The sequence below is a fragment of the Ailuropoda melanoleuca genome, chromosome 4 (assembly GCF_002007445.2).
Source record: "Ailuropoda melanoleuca isolate Jingjing chromosome 4, ASM200744v2, whole genome shotgun sequence".
NCBI lineage: Eukaryota > Metazoa > Chordata > Mammalia > Carnivora > Ursidae > Ailuropoda > Ailuropoda melanoleuca.
The window spans coordinates 144,070,914-144,093,673 of NC_048221.1; the positions used below are offsets into that span (position 1 = coordinate 144,070,914).

Sequence of the window (22,760 nt, forward strand, 5' to 3'; positions counted from 1 at the left end):
TTTGTCGGTCCTGAGTGGGACTATTCAAAGGACAGAGCAGTGAAATGTTGATTCTATAGAAATATATATACATATTTATACATTTATACCTGCAATTATTTGAGATCACAAGAAAGAAAACAGGAAACCGACTCTGGTTTGAATAGAGTGTATCTCATACATTATACCGCATATTTCCTATATCACTTACGTTCATCCTGTTTGACCTAAACTGACGTAAAACTGGCCAAAATTATTTTCCCTAATCTTTACTCGACATTTTACTGCATCTAATCAGTACATTTTTTACCCTTCAGAAAAGTTCACTGTGAGTGACTGAAGCCCAAGGAAGGACGGAGCTTTAGTGGGCAACTGCCTGCTCTGTCCGGCCGTCACTGCGTGTGTCACAGACGCAAACCCTTGGCAAGTGAGTACCTCTCACATTTCATCGTCTCCACTTCCAACAAGAGTGTGTCCCATGTCACACCATGCGTGTGGGGACAGCTCCTCAAGGGAAATACTCCAACAAGGACGTTCGAGAAGCTGGGGAGACAGAGAGCTATACTCCCGACCCCAGCCTTGTTCTTCGTTCTCCCTGACGCATCCACGCGGGGCCCGGCGCCGTGGGGCACTTACATGTGCGCCGTGACTGCTCCCACCAACACAGACCACGTCTGGTTTCTGGATCGTGAGGACCTCTTTTGTCAGCTTCAGGCGGACGTCATACGCGCTTCCAGACCCCTCGAGGAGCAGCGAGGCCATGCCGGTTCTGGTCTGCGGGGAAAAGCGGAACCACAGGCAGAGGGTGTGAGCACAGGACCACGGCCCGCTTGCCCACAACCCCGCAACACACACCCAGACGGACCCTGTGGGGACAACACAGCGGCTTCCATCTGGCCATGGCTTCTTAACACACAGTAAGTATGAATTCTGAGTAGCTGTTTCTGAACAGTTTTTACAGGATTTAAATCAACATGTTTTTAAAAGAAAATTAGGGTTTTCTTTAAAAGCTTGAAAATATTAGTATTTTGTTCAAACCAATTTTTCTACCTTTAGAAAGGCTTTAGTTTCCACTTTTACCAAAGCTCTTTGAATGACAATCTTCCCTTTAGGAAGATTCAGATAGTACTTGAAGATTTATCGGTCTGGAGAGGAGATGTTGAAAATCAGCAAAACGTATATCAGAATTCTCATCATTACGTGGAGACCGGCCCACGCACCGGCTCCGGGGTGGTTGGGACCCGGTGGGCTCCTTCCCCCGCCACCCGGCAAAGTGAACGGGGTTTGTCAGCAAGCGCGGATGAGAAGGGGCACGTCCGCAGCTAAAGAAGGTAGCGCGGCCAGGTCTTCTTAGCCAACGAAGAAAAATGGAAAAGTCAGAAAGACACCCCCGGACAAACGAGAGGTCACCTCGTGCTGTGTCTAAAGGTGCCCTATCTCACTCGGGCGCCCCCCCCGCCCCCGCCAGGCTCATGTTGGCGGGTCTCAGGGGTGGAGCAGCTGGTATTTCTGTCTGTCTGGAGTCTGCAGCCCCAGGTGCTGCATGCAGAGTGCTGCCTGCACAGCCTTAGGCGGTCACCCTGCAGGCCAGGAGGAAGGGAGGGGGAGGGAGGCGGGATGCCTGGTGAGATGGCAGGAGCTGCACCCTCAGGCCAGAACCACGAGGACAGGCCCACGAGAGGGAGGCCTGCATTCTGTGAAGGGTAACGCGGTGGTCCCAGAGTGGCTCTCAGCTCGGAGTGACTCAAGGCCTGCACCTGTCCCCGCCGGAGACCCACACTTCAATCCGTGTGCGATGCGGTCTGAGCCTCCGGATTGTAGAGACTTACCAGATGCTTCTATTAAGCAGAAGAGTTTGAGAAGGAAGAGCTCAGACTGGGGGGAAGCCTCCTGCATGCTCCCTGGAAAGGCAGACCCTCCACCCACAGACCCCACCTGCCCAAACAGAACCCGCCTTTCCCAACACCCCCGGTGACCCCTGTGCACACAGCATTTAAGCACCATGGAAGCTGTTTCCTATTGGTATAAATTGGGTAACAGTCCAGTCTGTATTTACTGCACAGCCACACACACGACACCACTGACACACGCTATCCACACGCCCGCGACCCCACTGACACGCTATCCACACGCCCGCGACCCCACTGACACGCTATCCACATGCCCGCGACCCCACTGATACCACCCTGGATACAACCTCGCAAGGAGGTTATAATAAAGTATATGTATTCATCAATCACATACATGCAAAACCCCTAAAAAAATTACCAGCTCTAACCCCGAAAAATACAAAAAGGAAAAACCTGTTTCGAGCCAGTAAAACAAGGAATGTAACGTTGTTTACCATTCGAAGATCAGTGTAATTTGCTCTAAGTAATAGTTATCTCTTGCTGCATAATAAAATATCCAAAAATCTGCAGCTGAAAACCACCACCGTTCCTGGAGTCAGGAATCGGGGGGCGGCTTGCTGTGTGTTTCTGGACCAGGGTCCCCTGCTCCAAACCCCCTCCCACAGCTGCTAGCAGAAGGCTCCAAGTCCCTGCCACGGGTGCCACGCTCAGCCCGCATCCCCCAGACTGGATGATCCAAGAGAGACTTTGCTCCCAAGATGAAGCTGCACCTTTGAGTGAACAAACTCCATCCACCTGCCATGTGCTGTGATGGTACAGCCCAGCCCTGGAACACCGTGGGACGGACCACACAGGGGCATGCGCACCAGGGACTCTTTGAGGCTGGCCACCAAACACGGACAAAGAAAGAAGACACTTACAAGATCACTGGTAAATTCCAAAGACGGCATTTGATAAAGTTAAATACTCATTCACAATGAAACCTTCTGATAAAAGACACCTTCCTTAACCTTCTGGAAAATATCTAAAAAAGACTAAGAGCATTTGTCATTCACCACCTTGAATTATTGAAAGCTTTCCTCCAGAGACAGAGGCTAAGAAAAAGAAGTGTGTTCACTCTTGCTGCTTCTGTATAACACTGTGCCCCTGGCCAGTGCAATTCCGTATATAATATATACTTTAGAAATGTATGATGCACAAAGGAAAGGGAAAAAACAAAGCTAGTTCACAGATGATATCTCTGAGCATGAAGATAATGCAAAAGTCTCTATGTCTGTCACATGAACATGTGAACATTTAGCTATGGCTTTAACATCATTACCAGTTAATGGTGTATTATGACAATACTGTGAAAGTATGTTTCAATATATCAGCAACAAATAATAACAGCTGAAATAAAAGGATATAATTCGCAGTAGCATTAACAACTAAAAATTCGAAAGTGTTACTGAAAGGAAAATAATAAGACCTAAATAAGTCACAGATCATGTTCATGATTGGATGAGTTCACACTGTGAAGTTCTCATTTCTCTCCAAATTAATCTACAAATTAATCTCTGAATTAATCTGTTGTTGATTCAAAACAACAGAAAATCATAAACCCCAGGCAAGTTTTTAGAAACTGACAAATAATTCTAAATTTCAGGGGCGCCTGGGTGGCTCAGCGGTTAAGCGTCTGCCTTCGGCTCAGGGCGTGATCCCGGCGTTATGGGATCGAGCCCCACATCAGGCTCCTCTGCTATGAGCCTGCTTCTTCCTCTCCCACTCCCCCTGCTTGTGTTCCCTCTCTCTCTGGCTGTCTCTATCTCTGTCAAATAAATAAATAAAATCTTTAAAAAAATAAAATAAAATAAAAAATTCTAAATTTCAAATGGAAATATAGAGCCAAGGTGAAGAACACCCAAGCTGATGACGTATAATGCCAGATATCCAGAACTATTTCGAGTTTATAGCAATTAAAATATGGGGTATTTGCTCAAGAAAAGTAGCTCAGCGGAGAAGAGCAAACACATAGTCCAGAAAAAATCCACATACATGTGATCCCCTCACTTGTGATAAACGCAGCACGACAGTCAAATCTGGAAAGAATCTCTTCCATACATAGAATAAAGTGAGCTCACCGCCCCACTGCAGAGCGTAGGGAACAATCAAATGTAGCTGGGCTTCAGGGCTACACTTGAACAGTAAATCAACAAAACGTTTAAAGAGAAATAGGGGAGAATATCTCCGTGGACTCGGAGTAAAGTTGACTTCAACGGCATGCAAATCAGTTCTAGCCTGGAAATGTTCCATTCTTGAAGTTCTAATCCAGAAAGAGACTAATTGTCCTACATAAAAATTGAGAAATTCTGTTCATTAAAAGATACTATGAAGAGATTGAAAATGTATGCACAGAGTGAGCAATCTCAGCATCATGTGTATTTGATAAAGACTCACACAGAACATACACAGTGCTCCTAAAATCAGCAGGAACAGTAGGATTTTGTAAATGTCTAAAAGACTGACCACTTAATCCCCTCTGAAAACCTCACATGAACTGGTGAGAGTCCCCAACTCACTGCTGTCCCTCAGCATTTTCCTGTACAACTTTGTCTTCCATGACACAGAAAAAAAGAGTTTAAAGGTATAAAAATTCAACAGCATTTACAATATTTACAGGTGATACTGAGGTCCACAAATAAAACTGGAAGTATACAAACATGTCAGAAATCACGGCAAGAAATACGGCTGGATAAAATCACAATAGATCAATGTAATCTGCAAATACAGTTGCACATTTATACAATAACTTATATACAATAATATAAATAGACAATTATTTTGCAAATATAATTTGTATGTTTACCCAATAGAACCAAGAGAAAAAAAATTAATTTCCTCCAAAAATCCATTAGGTGCCCAGGAATATACCCACCAAAACAGCTTGAAGACTTTTTTTTTTTAATTTATTCGACAGAGATAGAGACAGCCAGCGAGAGAGGGAACACAAGCAGGGGGAGTGGGAGAGGAAGAAGCAGGCTCATAGCGGAGGAGCCTGATGTGGGTCGATCCCATAACGCCGGGATCACGCCCTGAGCCGAAGGCAGACGCCCAACCGCTGTGCCACCCAGGCGCCCCAACAGCTTGAAGACTTTAAGGGATAAAACTGAATCCTTTATTGAAAACAATAAAGGAATACTAATTAAACAGAGAAGTGCATGGGAAAATGAAAGAAGAGTGTGTCAATCATCCTGAAACTGATCTATTGGTCACTGCAGCTCCAGTCAGAATGTGTATCAGCTGGACCTCAACAGAAAGACCTGGAATTCCTAAAATGCGGGGGGGGGTCCTGGGGCCAGGAAGGGCAGAGGAGGGATGGGGGTCTTGCTCTGGTAGGGATCAGTGTCTGCAGTCAGCCATGGGTCCCCACAGGACTCTTCTCCGGGACTCGGCGCCCGCACCGTCAGAATGTGAACTACAAGATGTTCTCTCTCCGTTTCCTTGGCTGCTTTCCCTGCCCTTTGTAGTGCTACAGAAAATAACGGTTTTCATTCATGTTATTGTTGACGGCATCCTGGAATTGCAGAACCCTGGCATTATCAAGCTCTAAGAATTACAACTGTGGGTAAAAATGGTCTGGGGTTAGAAAACCGACCAAAGAGCAGGAGAGAGAGCCCAGCAAGGGTCCCCGGTGAGTGTGGATGCTTGCGGCAGCGTGGATGCCCACCAGGGACAAGACTAAATGCCACAAGGGTGGCAATGGAGCCACCGAGTCCCGTGGACCCTCCTGCATCCCAGGGATGCTGCTGACCAAGCTGAAAACTTGCACAGCCAGTATCTCTCCGGCTGTCGGGCTTTCCAACAAGGCACGCGAAGCAGAACCACAGGGCACGACTCAGCCCCTGCACCACAGCCAGGACCCTCCAGGGCGGCCCCAGCCATACCTGGGCGGAGGACCCACCCCTCAGGCCGCCAGCCTGAAGCCCCCAGGCCAGGAGCTCCCTTCCGCTAGGCCCAGCCAGGTGCATACGTTCCATGATCTGCATCCACGGAGACAGGCTCTTTTCTACGACCCTCGAAATGTAAACTAACACTAGCTTCCCGTGAAATTCCGTCCACTTCACTTGATTCAGAGTCGACAGGAACAGCGAAGCGAACAGGAAGCAAACTCAGAAACCAAACAGCTCATCTGACAGCACGCCCTGCTTGTCACGCGGCGTGTTTCTCAGGTGTAATTAGCATCAAAGCCGGGGTGGCAGCAGGAGGAGCCCTCCGCTACCCACACTGCCATTATGCTCTCAGCCGCGTGAGAAATGACGTTTCCACCATGAAATGATTCATACCATCAGGTATGAGATGAATTTTAAAGAAAAAACCTAAGTCATTTTTAATTTGGAACACAGAGAAGGGGAATTTGTACCTGAGGAGATGTTTCCTTACCAGCAGCAGACTGGCAGGCTCAGTAGATCCTCGAGGATTGTGCGAGGGCAGGTAGAGACCCCACCCCCGTCCCCTGAGCTTCTCCAGGGGGTGGGACTCAGAGGGAGCAGCCACCCCAGAGCCACGGTGGGTGGGGTGGGAGCGATGGGGGCGGGTGCACGGGTACTGAACAAGGAAAAGGAGAGAGAAAGGTTGAGGCCGGAAGCTCAGCGCAGGACAAGGGGTTCTAAACTGGCTGCCCCTGGAATCACCTGCTGAGAGTCCAAAGCCACTAGCGCCCGGGGCCCCAGCAGCGACTCTGGCTTTGCAGGTCAGGGGTGAGGGGCTTACAAATTCCCTGGTGATTCTCTTGGGCAGAAAGGCTGACAACAGGCACGGGGAGGCTGGCTGGTTAGAAATGAACGAAGGGAGCCCAGATCCACACAAGGGCACGCCCTGGGGGGCAGATCTGGGATGAGAATCAGGACCCGGGGATGCAAACGCCCTCACTTCTTCAAAGACTGACATCCTTCCTTGGATGGCTCCAGTCCACACAAGGCAGCCATCCGTCACAGCCAGGAGGACCTCGGAAATAGACCCTCGCTAACCACCAGCCGTGAGAAGACACAGAGGCAAACACACGCCCAGACCTTGTGGGGCAGCGTCGGCTCAGATCCTTAGAGACACGGCTGCCCGGTGCTGTGACAAAGCAGGACTCAGATGGTCCCACAATCCAGGAAAATGCCATAGATGAGGTCTCTCAAATGTCTGTTTTAAGTTGTTTCAAGTCAAATCTCAAGGAGTAACACTGACCAGGTAACTGGCATTTGGTGGTCTGACCCAAGGGGACTGGCTCTCCAGCCCAGTAAGTTTAGAGCTGTCAAGAAAACAAGCAAGGTTGTCAGTAGTGACCTACTTATAATGTACTTTTCGGGGAAAGGAGGTAGGGCGTCTTGCTGCTAACTGATTCCTATTTCTGCAAAAATAGAATGCTATAAAAGTCATAAAGATCAGAAGACTCTTCACAAAATGGCATAACATTTGAATAACTTAGATTTACACACACACACACAAAATAGCATTTCAGTGTTATTTAAAATAGATATCCACCTGCTTGTACTATATTTTAAAATGCAATCAATTGTGAGGAAAATATTGGGAAAAAGTCTTACAGTATACACATTCGATAGTCAGAAAAGACATTAAAACAATCAAAGCAAAATAAATGAATTACCGTTTATCATTACTAGAATTCAGCTGTCAGCCACTCAGATACTACTGAAGTTGTCAAAACAACTCTTTATAGATATATAGGTATATAATTTTTTAAGATTTATTTATTTATTTATTTATTTATTTGTTTATTTATTTATTTATTTTAGAGAAGGAGACAGAGACAGAGAGGAGCCAGGCGGCAGGGGCAGAGAAAGCAGACTCAAAGATTAGATGGGTAATGGGTACAGACTTTTGAACTTTCAAAGAAAGAAATCCTACGCTGCATAAAGGATTTCAAAGTACAAGAGAGAGGGGATTACTCTCACCACATCCAACAGAAAAATTAAAACCCTGACAAACACAGAGAAAAAACAGAAATAAATGAAGAACGAACCTCAGTTCTGAATATAAATGGATTGTCTTTAGCACTCCAATAATCGAATTCAGGAGAATAAAAGAATAATATGCCAAGTACCTGGAGATAGTTACATGTCAGCAAAAGAATGTCCTAATAATCCACACGTAACAAATCACCTAAATAAACCAGCAGGAAAAATCTTATGATCTTGTTAACAGGTGTCAAAAGTTATTATAAAACACCAACTATCATCACTACTGTCTGACGTTGTTCTGAAAATCCCTAGCTAAATTAATAAGGCAGGGAATAGAAATATGGTGTTTAATGACTGGAAAAGAAGAGGGAAAAATTATCATTATTGGCAGACAATGCAATTGTTTATCTTGGAAAAGAACAGATTTCCCACAGACGGAAGGGAAGTGGTTGTTTCAAGTTTGAAAGCTTTTCACATGAAATCTGCAGACAACAAAATAATGACAAGAAATAAACCGAAGATACATGAAGATATACAAAAAAGTTGAAAAGGAAAGGTCAGTGATACATAAACTAGGGAAACAGGAATTCCCCAAAAGGGGTCAAACCAATTTAAACCCATTCATGAAATAAAAAAAACAAAAACAGATATTCCAGCAACAACAATAAGAAAAACATGACAACAAAACACTGATAAAAGGAACAATAAACCAAGGGGTACCCGGGTGGCTCAGCTGGTTGAGCATCTGACTCTTGGCTTCGGCTCAGGTCAGGATCTCAGGGCTGTGAGATCGAGCCCCGCGTCTGGCTTCGCACTCAGCTGGGAGTCTGCCTGAGATTCTCTCTCTGCCCCTCCCCCACTCGCTCTCTTTCTCTAAAATACTACATAAATAAATAAAGGAACAATAAATCAAGAAGATTCAACAGTCAAGGCCACACACATTTCCAACAAATATTCCACATGTAAAACCAATCACCAAATAATGCGACGACATCATTAAAACTGCAGGTGGGGGTTGGGTGCGATCCTGTTAGTCCACCTGCTGCTAGAACGAGAGGAAAACAATCAAAGGTGCAGAAGATGCGAAACATGATTATGAATCCTGAAAGAACCAGTTCTCAATTTTAAAAACACTCGTTTTCGGAGGGTCTGCTGGCTCAGCCGGTGGAGTGTGTGACTCGATGTCAGGGCCCTGAGCTCTGCCCCACAGGGCGCGTGGAGGCTACGTTCAGAGCAAACCAAATCTCGTTTTGGAGCCCCCATGGAACACCACCCCAAATCCACCCCAAGGAATCACGGCCGGGCAGAACATGGTCTCTGATCATAACCGGATGGAATTCCAAATCTGACGGTCAGCGCTCAGAAATCCCACAGAACCTAACACCGGCTTGCAAGGAAGAGACAGGAAGTTACGAACTGAAGGAAATAGAGATATTACTTCAAAACTCTTATAAACTTTCTTAGTATACCCAACAGATTGGTAAAAACAATAAAACCAAATTTTAGGTGAGGATACGAGGGAACTGGAAGCCTCTTATACCTGCAGGGCGTTCAGAGCAGTGCTCTGGTCTGAGCCCCGCCACGCGCTCCTGAGTCTCTCACCGAAAGTGGCTTGGGTGCGTCCTAACCCAGCCAGCCCGGTTTGGGGCACGTGACCCGAGAACCCTGGTGCACGTCCACAGAGAACGTCTACACGGGACACAATCCCAAAGTAGTATTTCTGGAATGGCCACCTAAGAACATCTGAAAATCCAGACCTCCATAACAGCTGGGGAATACTGGCCAAAATCATCAAGTCCAACCATTCACAACTTACAAAACTAAACAAAGGTCAAGGTAAGGAGGAAGGTCAAGGCAGAAGGAGGCTGCTGCACTCGTCCAGTGAGTGAGGACGGGGAGACTGGGGTGGAATCTGGACACCCCCAGAAGTCAGAGTGGGCAGGACTTCCTGATGGGCTGGGTGTGGGGGAGCGTCAAGCACAGGACTCCAGCAGGAGGAAGGGAGAGGTGGGTCATGCAGGGTCGCCAAAAGCGTCGTGCCCAGGAAACATGAAGGGCCGACAATGCCTCCCTCACTCATTTGTTTGTCTTTTTGGATGCTGGCAAATGCCAATCTGCAATTTCCTAAACCTGCTTCCAGAGGGGATGCCCTTGTACCACGACCTCTACTGAGTTCTCTGTGCACCCAGCAGCAGGTGCGGAGCAAATGGCAAGGAGTACCTGAAATTTGGAAGCAGAACAGCTAACTTCCTGTCCTATATTCTACTCGGTCTTCACGTTCAGTGCCTGGAGAGGAACACCGCTGGGGTCTGATTAATAATCCTGAAATTCCATAAAACAACAGTAGAGCGGTTTCCAATTAAAAGCCGTGTGTCTGCATCTGGCACTGAACGCTGGAAAGAACTTTCAGAAATTAACTGTTCAGTAATGACCGAGAGCTCTTTGCGTTTCTAGACATTGATTAACACGTCATATTAAAATGATTTATTGTCCTTGGACTGGTTTTAAAAGATATAGTTTAAACTCTAGAAATACGCAGCAAAACAAAATAAAATAGCAAAGCCATTTGCGGTGCCGACACGGACGTTGGAACTTCTGGTTTGAGACCCAGTCCAACAAATCCATGATCCTGGGGGACCCACACTTTCAAATCTCCCAAATCAGTCAGTCTGTCCCAGGGTCTCATGAATGAATGCACACATGAATGAATGACACTGGCCATGGTATCATGTGCCGACCCTCCCTAGGAGCTCCAGGGGAGCCCAAAGGTGCATGGCGTTCCACGGCGCCCGCCCAGCCCAGCCCTGCATGCGTCAGTGCTGCCCTGCCTCACCCTACAGCCCCCCCTGCAGTCAGCTCTCAGTCACCAGACGCTCCAGGTCCCCAGGTCCCCGTGGTTACTCTGAGCTGTAACTTCCTTCCCGCCCAGACGCCGTCCAGTTACCAGTACCCCCCAAAACCCCAAAGGGGAGACCGCAGGTCAATCTCCTGTGATTTCCTCCCATTTTATCAGACTCTGCAAGACTCTTGCCAATGATCTGCCAGAAACGCAGTTTGATATCTGTTTTATGAGTGGGAGTGTTTTATAGTTTGATTTTTTACACTAACTACTTAATCTATTTGGAATGCATGTAGCAGAGCACATTTTAATGTAAATACTTAAATCTTTCAGTTTTCTTCACGTTGGTCCTCACTTTACTTGGGATTTTCCAAATAGATATTTTCTTCTACTTTACTTTCTACATCAGGGATCAGCAGACTGGCCCTCACACCAAACCCGGCCTGGCCCACGGTGCCCCCGAGCCTTCACTTCCCGACCAGGGCAGACAGGGTCAACGAGACAGAGCCCACGCAGGCAGGCCCTCCACTGAAGTGGGTGTGTGGGTGTGAAACTGCTTTTCCCACGTCACCAGCCACTCTGCGTCATTTCCCTCGTTCATACCAGCCTAGACTTTCGAGAGCATTTTCTTCTGTGTGGTCATGGGACAAGGGGTCACGGAGCCGCACCTGAGCCGCACCTGTGCCGCACCTGCAGCACGTGGATGTGAGCGATGAACAGCTCTCCTTGGAAACGGCTAAAGGCTGAATCCACTTGTCTTGGCAACACAATCTACCTAACACTGAGTGAATACCAATGCCGCAGCTGTCCCGGCAGGTGGGATGGTCCCTGGGGCCAAGGCCAGTTGACCTGTCCTTCCAGACTGACCCTCTGCTCCAAGGGGGCCAGCAGTGCAGAGAACTGAGACGACCCAGCTCAAGAACGTTCGGATCTATGCTGCCGACTACTGTCATCACAGTGATCCACCACCTGTCTTACGCACACGGCTATGTCCTCGTACTTAAACACAATGCTGCATGTAACAGAAAGTGTAAAGCCTTTTTATCTCTGCTACCCAAAACAAAGTCTCAACATCATCTCCTTGCATATTGTGACTGCAGAGAATTGCTTTAAAAACAGGTTTCCCAGCACCCAGACTCAAACACGGCGTGTCTGAGCAATTCCACCCAACTTTAGGGACACTCACCTCACACTGCATAAAGGGAGAGAAACACCCAGGAGCTACACCCATGTGCTCTGGCCAAGAGAAGACGCCACTGCACGAGCCGAGCAACGACCAGGCCAGGCTCTCCAGTTCAACCAGGATCAATCCTGTGGCTCCAGCCCAGTTCCCAGCTGAAGGAAGTCCAGAGGCCAACAGTACACAGAAACTACTTGTTACTCATAGCGGGTTAAAGAGAAAGTCAACAAGGATTCATTTCAACCCATCACCACAGCATATGGAACCCTCTTTCTTCAGACCCCCAGTGGGAGCTTATGAGCCTGAAATTGCTGAAGACTCGTCTAGGACGCCCACGCCCTCCTGGACCACTGGCTGCATCCTGGGTCCTGGATCTTGTCCTTTGGCTCCTCCTCCTGGTTCTCCTGTCTCTTCTCTTCCCGAAGCAAATCTTAACTGTCAGATACCCCAGCCCTTCCCTAGCCCTTGTTCCTCGCGGTCTACAGATGTGCGTCCACCGTGAGGACGGCACTCTCACTGCTAACCCCAGAGACTTGGCCAGCTGGGGAGGTCCTCCCCCAGGTGGAAACGTGCAAGGTCAATGAGAAAAGGCCACTTTTCTTTCTTGGATGGTGGTGTGGAGACATTGCGTGCAGTTCTCACACACTGGGAATACCGCGCATCACATGCACACATCACATGTTTACAAATATGCTTGAGCATGTCCTGTGCACGAGGCCTATGGCGGGCACACGCCACCGAGAACAGCCTGCCCCTCTGAAGGCCCCTGAAACGCGTTTCCTCCAGGGCCCAGGGCCAGCAGCGGGCACACACCCTTCTTGTGCCATTGAGCTACTTAGGAGCTCCATTTGACCCCCCAGTCTGGGAAGAACAAGCCATCACGATTAGAGCAGACCATCGTGCAGCTGAGTCCCACCATCCCTGACTGAGGGTGTGGTGACAGGTGTGTTTCCCTGAGGCGCTGGGTACCTGACATTCACGCAACACCAGAACCGCTGCTGGAAACACACCTTCTGACAGCCACCTACTCTCTCTGACGCAACAGTGTTTTACTGACATTTCCCACTGAACTGGCTGGTTGTTTCGGCACTCGGTCTGCTCATCTGAAAAATCAGAACTGAGAAAGAAAATCCGATGTGTGTTCCTTAAAGTAAAGGAATAACATTTCCCGAATTAAAGTCATTAGAATTCCCAACTCGAAGAACTGATAATGTAAGCTATCCAACACCATGGGAAACAGCCTTCTTTCTTTTGAAGACAATGTTATAATCTACGAGCCTTTTCTATATTTAGAAGCAAGCATTTGACAGCGAATTTGTACACAGTTTTCTTAATATCTTTGGATAAATTTATATGAAATAATCCAGCTAATCTTCAAGCCTACTTTCATCAAAACTCTCACGGCAATGAACTGGAGAACCGCAGGTCATTTTTCCCCTTAACGTCCAAGAACTTTTCAAATACTTCAGTCTGCCCATTGCGGTGCCAACCCCTGTACTTCATTCCATGATTTTATGTTTAAAAATAAAATTCAGTCCCCCAGTGTATTGATACTGAATGTAACACTCAGTCTTGGACTTTTCCTTCTTATACATCATGTTTCTCACTAGAGAACTCTTCCTTAACAAAAAACATGGACGTTACTCAGACGTAAGATAGGAAATGAACATAGCTTTTATTCTTCAAATAAAAGGTGATTCAAATACTAAGTAAAAATGTAGCATCCATGCCAGATTCATTCCAGAATCCAATGAAAAGTGGATTCCACTCCAGAATTATAGGGAATTGCTACGAATTGCCTATGCTAAAATCACCCTTACATAAATGCAGGGAAAGGCATGGGGATAACCCCAAACTCCCCGTGTTCTAGAAATGACTGTCCCAATCATTTTGTGTGACATAAATAAAACTCCTATGCAGAAAATAACACACTGAACAAATCCTGTGGTCAGAACTCAAAGGGATTTACTAATCACGTATGACTGTGTGTCAGCAAATCATAATTGTGAATTACAAAACCGTCTTTGTTTTGCTCATTATCATTTAGTATTAAAACCGATGATTTAGTAGTATTTGGAAGAGAAGCCTTTGGACATTTTTAAGGGGGGACAAATAGCTACCTAATGCAGAGTTCTAATGGAAAGTTCTGGAATCACTTTATTGTGCTTGAATATCCTTAATGTTACCATAATACATTGATTAGTTGTTCAACCAATTGTCTGGAGGTAATGCTGTAATGAGATATCTTAATTTCGTAATTGTACACTAAGTGTAACCTGAAATGTCTACCTCAGTTTGGTGGCATACAGCAGACTTTTCACATGCGAGCAAAACGACAGCCTTGCTGGGGACTGACTCCCACCATCTGTGCAGCCCATGCTCCCACACACTAGCCTCGCGGGGTAGACATTCCCTGGTGTCTAAGAGAACAAAAGTGAATTAACTACCAGACTACTCAGTCAATACTTTATACAGTGACATTTATAATCAAACCCATGTCTGGTCAGTATCTAATTAGAGAACCACAGCAATACTACTATAAAGGAAAAATACTTTGCACAATTAAGTTAGAGAGTTAATTTCAGGTTTTCATTAGAAAGCTGTAGCTTTTTAAATTTAAATTGCTAGACATCTTTCAAAAAACTTTGGCGACTACAGGAAAGCAGGTAAAATTGCCCACGGCCCGTGTCTGAGGTACGAGCAGGCGACAGATGACACTATACATTTGTGTTTGCACGGAAATGTGAGAACGCACTTTAACCAGAAGCACAGGCCCTCAGCCCTCACCTGGGAAGCGATTTATCAATGATCTCACCCATAAACAAACACACGAAAACACCCTCCGCTGGTCAACATCTGCAGGAAACTGCAGTTCCCTGAACTGTTCGGCTAAGGCAAAACAGTCCGACCCCAGGGAGACAAGTGTGCATCACCTAACAAATCACGCATCTGACAGGGTTGCGGAATACCGGTGGGGTTCGGTGGGGTGGAGTCCGGAGCCGACGACCAAGAAAGAATTCTTGAGACCTCTCTGGTGCAAAACGGTGGTTTATTAAAGCACGGGGACAGGACCCATGGGCAGAAAGAGCTGCTGCCCCAGGCTGGAAGGGGTGGCTGGTTATATACTATGGGGTTGGGGGAGGTAAGGAAAAAGGGAGGTCGAGAAAGTATTTTCATATGTTAAAGGACTCACAGGATACTGGAGACCTTGCCATTGTCAAGGTAAGGTTGTTCTTCCCTCTAGTGAGGCATAAGCCCTGAGATGGTTGGGGGCTTCCCGGAAGAATGTCCCACGTGTCCCACCCAAGAGTGGGGGGGGCTGCGGGGAGGTCACAGGGCGTCAGTTAATGCTGTGTCTTCAGCCAGCCTTCTGCTCCCTCGTCACATCTATTACGTGGCCTGTAAGACCTCCTCTAAGATGCTAACGGCAAGATACCGTCACATACAGGAAACAACACATGTGCACGGATAGTAATTGCAACATGTTTGTATTTGCAACAGTCTGTGGAGCACAGAGTGTCTGTGAACAGAGGAGCACCGCAGCCCTGAGGGTGGAGACAGGAGCCACCGCCACGGCAACATAGTAGCGTGGGGTCAGGACAACAGCACAGCTCCGCCATTGTGCGTCAGGAGGAGAGGATGGCATCAGGGCGGAAACACAGAAAAGGAAGAAAACATACATTTACCTTTCCCCCCCAAAATAAAAATCTAGATATAAATGAGAAAAAGCTGCAGTGATTACAGAAAGCGCCAGAACCCAGGAGCAGGGGCTGACGTGAGGTCTCTCTAGTGCTCCTTTAATCTGCATTGAATTGTGCACCTTGCAAGTTTTACACATTCAAAAATCAAATGAAGTCAAAAGAAAAATATTAAAGCCCAAGTATTAGAAAGTAATTTAAATTCAAGCTAATTGTATGTTAAATTGATAATATGACCACAAACAGGAAATAACGGTTTCAAAATATTGTGCACATCATACCGGTTTGTCTGTTTATAATTGATAACATTCTAAAGATCAAAGGTGAGCAATAAATACACCTTAAGTCAATCGTTTTAGGGCTGAGATTTTGATATTATAACCTGGAAAGTATTGAATGTACACATGGGACTAATAAGTGTGTAAGTATGATAAGATTAGTAGAATTCAAGATTTCCACTTAAGACATAAAGGACAGAAAAGAAAAATAAAATCTAGGCAAAAGTCTTGTAATGTGAAATGTGAAAGTCTCGGCAGTTTTAAAGTACTTTTTCTTGCTCTGTCCAGCCAATAGTCTTGGAAGCTTTGTTTCTACATATTCAATTAAACTCAATAAAAAGAGCAGCCCCAACTCCTGGGGAGATGGGGGACCACATTTCTGGGTCCAGCAGGGAAGTGACGATGGTGAGCCTCGGCTCATTTAGTGTCAGAACAAAAGGACTCGAAAATGGGGTGCATTTCGAGACAAGGAGGCAGCCTGTAGAGCCTCCCACTCAGGGCGCAGAGGACCCCCCACCCACGGCCGGGGTGCCTGTAACTGGCTAGAACACTGAATAAACGTGCAGCCCAGTGTGTATAACGAGACTCAGAAAATTAAGGAGGAGTAGCTGAGAAACTGACAGAAAAGCCGTCCTTACTGCCGCTACCGAAGTCCAGGGTTCCAGACACAGAGAGAGGGGCTGACCTTGTCTTTCTTTCTTTTTTTTTTAAGATTTTATTTATTTATTTGTGAGAGAGAGAGAGAGAAAGAGAGAGAGAGAGAGCATGAGAGGGCGGAGGGTCAGAGGGAGAAGCAGACTCCCCTCTGAGTAGGGAGCCCGATGTGGGACTCGATCCTGCAACTCCAGGATCATGACCTGAGCCAAAGGCAGATGCTTAATGACTAAGCCAGCCAGGCGCCCCTGACCTCATCTAAGAGGAGCCGTAGCACGTCTCCAGCCTAAGAGGGAAGGCTACTCACAGAAGGCCATTCATCCGAGGAAAGGAAGTCACTTTGCCAGATCTGATGAGTTAATGGACTCAGAAGGATCCCCAATAAACGTAAACACCATCAGACAAAACATTGTTGGTAAATAGCGTATTTTCATGGTGCCAGCCACTCTCCATGAGCAAGAGAGAGGGAGAGATCGAGATCCGTGAGTTACTCTCTTAACCAAGTGGGAAACTCAGATCACGATAATGGACAGCCTGATGTGATGGGCAGGCTGATGGGTTTGTGGTTGAAATTCATGCCATATGCAGCACACACACGTACGTGAGGGAAATATATAAAAGTATCAGTTATGGAATCTGGGTGATGGGCATATGGGCATTTACTGGGATAGTTTTTCAACATTTCTGTGTTCTAGAAAATATTCATTAATACGAACTTGGAGAAAAATCCCAGTAATCAGTACACAGAGGCAGCAAAGCTCAGACCCCATACGGACAGAGAGGATGATGAATGATTTTGTGAATAGCGCCCTTCTTGTAAATGCGAGTCACTCTGGGAGCTGGGCCCCCCGGCAAAGCGACTCTGGCTCTGCTGCTGTCTGGGGGTGTCAGTCTCCTCTCCGTCACCATCTGGCGATCAAGCGCCAGGTGTGGAGAAAAGACACAGATGCTGGAGCCAGGAGAGCCAGCCCCAGACCCCAGACCCCAGACTCCAGACCTGCTGGTTGCTGACCATGCCTTAGAGATCAGCCCCGCCACTCACCAGTCTGGCCCAAGTGAGACAGCCGGAGGTCACCCTGCAGCCCCTGGCCCCACGTCTCCATGTCATCAGCCAGGCCCCAGGCGCTCCTCCATCTTTCCACTTTCTGAATCTCACAGCCACTCCCTGATTCAAAGCATCACCTCTCACCTGAATCGCTCCATGAACACTTCATCCATCTCTCAGGTTCCCGAACCAGAATGTCTCCAACATTGTCTGTATCACCACCAAGCCTATAGGTATTTGAAAAATGAACTCAAACACATTACAACTACCAATAATCCCACTTTCCATATGAAGTTCTCCATTGCACTGAGCAGGGTCTGAATTTCTTAGCAGACCCTACAAAGCGTCATCTCTGGCCCCCGATTACCGATTGCCTCGTGCTGGCCATGCAAATCAACAGACTAAAGCCCCTCAGTTCCTCCACATGTCATCTGCTCTTGCCTCTGAGCATTCGCACACACTATTCCATCTGCCTGAGAAACTCCTCCCTCCCCACCTTTCCTTTCTATCTCAGCTCTCACATCCTCACCTGCAGGGAGCCTTCCCTGACCTCCTAGGTGCTCTGGGGTTTCCTGTCTTCCCACAGAAGTACCTGACCACCACAGCAAACTCAGCTTGCAACTCTATTCCCAGGGACCCACTCACATACTTCACTTGGCCCCTGTGATGGCTAATTTCGTATGCAACTTGACGAGGCCATGGTGCCCAGTTATTTGGTCAAACATTATTTGGGATATTCCAGGGAAAGTGGTTGTTTTTTTGTTTTGTTTTAGACATTTTATTTATTTATTTTGAGAGACAGCAAGCATGAGCGGGGGAGAGGGGCAGAGGGACAGGGAAAAGCAGACTCCCCACTAAGCAGAGAACCCGATGTAGGGCTTGATCCTAGGACCCTGAGATCGTGACCTGAGCTGAAGGCAGACACTTAACTGACTGAGCCACCCAGGTGCCCCTGTGAAAGTGTTTTGAATGAGAGTAACTTTTAAATTGGTGGACTCTGAGTAAAGCAGATTGTGCTCCATGATGTGGGTGGGCCTCGACCAATCAGCTGAAGGCCTGCTAGAACAAAGAAGCAGATGCTAAAACAAGAGAGAATTCCTCTGCCGGATGGTCTTCAAACTGGGACATCAGTTCTTCCCGACTTTAGACTTGAACCGGATCACGGGCTCCCCTGATTCTCAGGCCTTCTGACTCAGCCTGGAACCTACAGCATGGGCTCTCCTGGGTCTCCAGCTGGCCAGGGGCAGATCTGGGGGAACTGCTCAGCCTCCGTAACTACAGGAGCCTAATCCTTATAATAAACCCCTGCCCGTATCTGTATCTCTACACCTGCACCTACTGGTTCTGCTTCTGTGGAGGACCTGGAGGAGGGCGGTCTCCCCCTGACTCCACGACACTGCCGTTGTGAGAGACAGAGCCAGGGGAGCGTGCTGGCACGTGCCTGCAGAGGAAAACCTGACCTCCTTCATCTCGGTCAATGGATTAACCGCTGTGGAATGCAGCTGTTGTCCGTCTGCAGGTGGGGATACACCTGCACGGCTAGCAGGCCACACCTGGCGATGGCTCCCGGTGTCTCCGTGCTGACGACAGTCCTCACGTCCCACGGAGCCGTGGCTCACGTGAGATCTACAGCAATGCCATGCACAGACAGCTCAGTAACTGAGATAAAGCTAGGAGGGTCTGAACTATGTGGTTTTAAGTCAGTGCCCCTTCCCTCCCCTCTCTTCCCAGAGCCACCACGCAAGCTCCAAAGTTCGGCGCCGCGCCGAGCCCTTCAACCTCGCACTCCATAGGCGCCACGCTTCCACCACCTTCGGCAGCTTCAGCTCATCCACGCCCCTCCCACCACACTCCCTTCATAGAGGGATTACACCTGCACCAGCTCTGATCTGCCTCCTACCCACTCACCCCTGCTCACCACCACCAGGTTAACTACCGTCAAATGTCAGACTAGGATCAGCGATCACCTCCCACAGGGACACATTCATGGATGGGATGAACCGGACTCTGCTCTGACATGTGGGCTTCTGCTCTGTCCTGGTCACCTGGTGAAGGTGGGTCAGGTGGACGGCTTGGCACACGGCACTCAGTCTGATTCCCTCAGTCACCCGGCAGGCCCAGATTAAAATGCCTCCACCGCGACTCCTCTGAAACCCATCCGTGGAGAGCTGCCACGCTCTGGCAGTGTTCTCATGGAACGTGGAGCTTCCCAGAACAAGCACACACAGTGTGTCTCTTCACATCCCTGTGACCCCTGACACTGGCTGGGGGTCAGCAGTGGTCAGTCCTGGTGGTGAACAGCAGGCTAGCACTGAGGTCCCACCTGCAGGCTTGGTGAGGGGTCAGCGGTGACAGCACGGACGCCTTCCCCAGCAGCCAGCACGATGATGCGGGGGTCGGTCCCCTCACGGCAGAACTGACTTCACTGGGCCATGATCAGACCGTCACTCACGCTGGGCCGTGCGTCCACCTGCCAAGTCTGCTGCCAGGGCACAGCCCACTCAGAACTGGGAACTGGGCAGGGCTTCCCCGGCCTCCCCTGGCACCAGCCTCTCCCCCACCTGCTTCCCCTGCTGCTGCTGCGTGGTTTCTCCCCATCTGTTCTGAGCCTGGCCCATCCCAGCCACAGTGAGAACCTCCGTGCTCACCACAGAAAGCAGTTGTTCCTGCCGGGCAGGCCCTGGCTCGAAGGAAACCCTGCAGCCACAGCCAGGAGACCAAGTCACAGTTCAGCGCCCACAGCTGCCTGCCTCCCACTTCTCTCCGCAGGACGGCCCTTCCCCTGCGTCCCCGTCTCCGCAGGACGGCCCTTCCCCTGCGTCCCTGTCTCCGCAGGACAGCCCTTCCCCTGCGTCCCCGTCTCCGCAGGACGGCCCTTCCCCTGCGTCCCTGTCTCCGCAGGACGGCCCTTCCCCTGCGTCCCCGTCTCCGCAGGACTTAAGAGCTACATCAGAAATCAGCCACTTTGAATCACTTGTGAATCACTGTGAATTCACCATCTTTAAATTATTACCTTCCTACCAGCTATAAGTGGCCATCAACAGAGGCTCCTAACTGTACTCAAATTCATACATTTTGCTAAATAACTCATTGGCCAACACGTATCTATTTATTTACTATGCGTGGATGCCAGACACGTGCCGGAAAATATAGAAGAGCCCTGAGGGTCAGCACGCAGCACAGCAGACGGCGGCCTGGGTCATTCTCTTCAGCCACTCCGAGTCTGAGGGAAAATTTGAAAGCTGACCAGGTACAAGATACCATTTACTTGAAAATCTGCAATTCCTAGAAGGCCTGCTTTGTGTCTGGAACCCGAGTGCTCAGCCCCACCCACGAGACAGCAATCCCTTGCCCGGCACAGAGTTAGCCAGGAAAGAGCCTCCCGTGATTAGAAACTGAAGGCCACTAACCTGAAATCCACCGACCGTTTTATTTTCTGCGTATGAAATCTCATGTGCAAAATTTAAAATATTTTGCATACCTAACGACACTGGAATTAAAATTAAAAAATCAATATTTTGTATATGTCCAACACAAGGTGTATATAATTTTAATTTATACTAAAATACTTGCAATTTTTTGGTGTATTTATATGTACTTGTATGTATGTATATATTATGCTTAGTTATTTGTGTGTTTACACTTATATATTTGTGTATATATATTTATATTTACATATTTGTACATGCACTTATATTTATGGATTTCCATGTGTATGCTTATATGCACATATATGTATACGTGTGTACACATCTACACTTACGTGTGTATATGTATTTGCATACCTGTGTTTCTCCTCACGTACTGGTGTGTATGTATTTATACATCTGTGTGCCTATGCTCACATATGTGTGTGTGCATTTACATACGTGTGTATGTGCATATATACTTTTTATTTTTTTTTAATTTGTTTTATTTTATTTTATTGGAAAGAGAGAGTGTGCATGGACACGAGCGGGAGGAGGGGCCGAGGGAGAGAGGGAGAGAATCTCAAGCAGGCTCCACGCTCAACACAGGGCCTGACGTGGGACTTGACCTCATAACCATGAGATCATGACCTGGGGTGAAGTCAAGAGTCAGACATTCAACCGACTGAATCACCCAGGCCGCTCTGCATACATACTTTTTTAAAAATGCATTTGAGGAGCCCACCTGCCCTTTCCTCTTCAGAGCTAACCACGATAATAAATTTTCCATCCGATTAAACTTTCTATACTTTACCACACATTTATGTACAAATAAATATTCGATAGTAGTTAATGTGTTCTTAAAATTTCAGGAAGGGGACTGTACTACGGCGACCTTTCCCGTCCACACTGCTGCCTCAGTGTAGACACGTGCATAGAGCGAGACTCGCGTCACTTATTCTCACGTCCATGTGGAACTCCATCCCCGTGGGTTAGCGCCCTGCCATCTGCAAGAATCCCACGGCATGAACGGACACAATGTCCTGGGCTGTCCCCAGGAGCTATTTCTAGTCCAAACTACTGTGCTCTGGTCCTTGAAGAACAAGCACTACCTGGTACCCGGCCATTTGCAACATTTTGCTCTTCAAATGATGGGATCATAGGCAATCTGACAGGTGTCCTTGCTGCGAGTGGGGCCTTCCCAGGGGCCCACCTGGAAATGCACTTTCTGCGTCATAAAGCACGGGCATTTTCAACCCTTCAGCCAGAATGCTCCTCACAACGCTTGTAAAGATTACAGAGCTGCATGTGAGTTTCTAGAAACCCACTAAGGAGGCAACATTTGGGACATATTTTTATTTTATTTTTCAGTCTCATAGCTGTAAAGTAATTAATGCTTAATGAGAATTTATGTTTCCCTGATCGCTGGTGAGCCACCTGAGCTGCATTTATGTTTATTGCCCTTAGACATTTCCATGCGTTGGATTTCCTGTTTACACTACTGGGCTTTTCTTACATTTCTTTATTAATTTTTAATTATTTCTCTAACATGGAAATAAATCCTTCACATATTAATTGAAAACATGCTTTTCCAGCATATGGTCTGTCAGTTAATCTTAGCTATGCTGTCTTTTTTGGGGAAAAAAAGGTAAAAATACATCTATGTATATGTAGATATTTTCACTGTAATGTAGTCAAATTTTCAATCTGATTCTTTACAGCTTCTGTTTTGTAATCTGCTCTAAAAATCTGTTCTACTGAGCCTTTATATAGGCCTTATAAGTTTTGTCCTGGACATTTTTTGAACATTTGAGTGTAAGAGAGATGTCCTCTCTCTAAGTGTGAGCACAGAAGTTGGGTTCCCAGGGGTGACAGGCCACACAGC

The 22,760-nt window shown here is 47.5% G+C and overlaps 1 protein-coding gene across 1 annotated transcript in view; it reads right to left on the reverse strand.

Moving 5' to 3' along the window:
- SNTG2 (syntrophin gamma 2) overlaps positions 1-22,760 on the reverse strand; it is a 186,771-nt gene that overhangs the window by 115,951 nt on the left and 48,060 nt on the right. Inside the window, exon 4 of the mRNA XM_034657308.1 lies at positions 616-753. Within this exon, the coding sequence (XP_034513199.1) occupies positions 616-753 (138 nt within the window). The remainder of the gene's footprint in view (positions 1-615; positions 754-22,760) is intronic.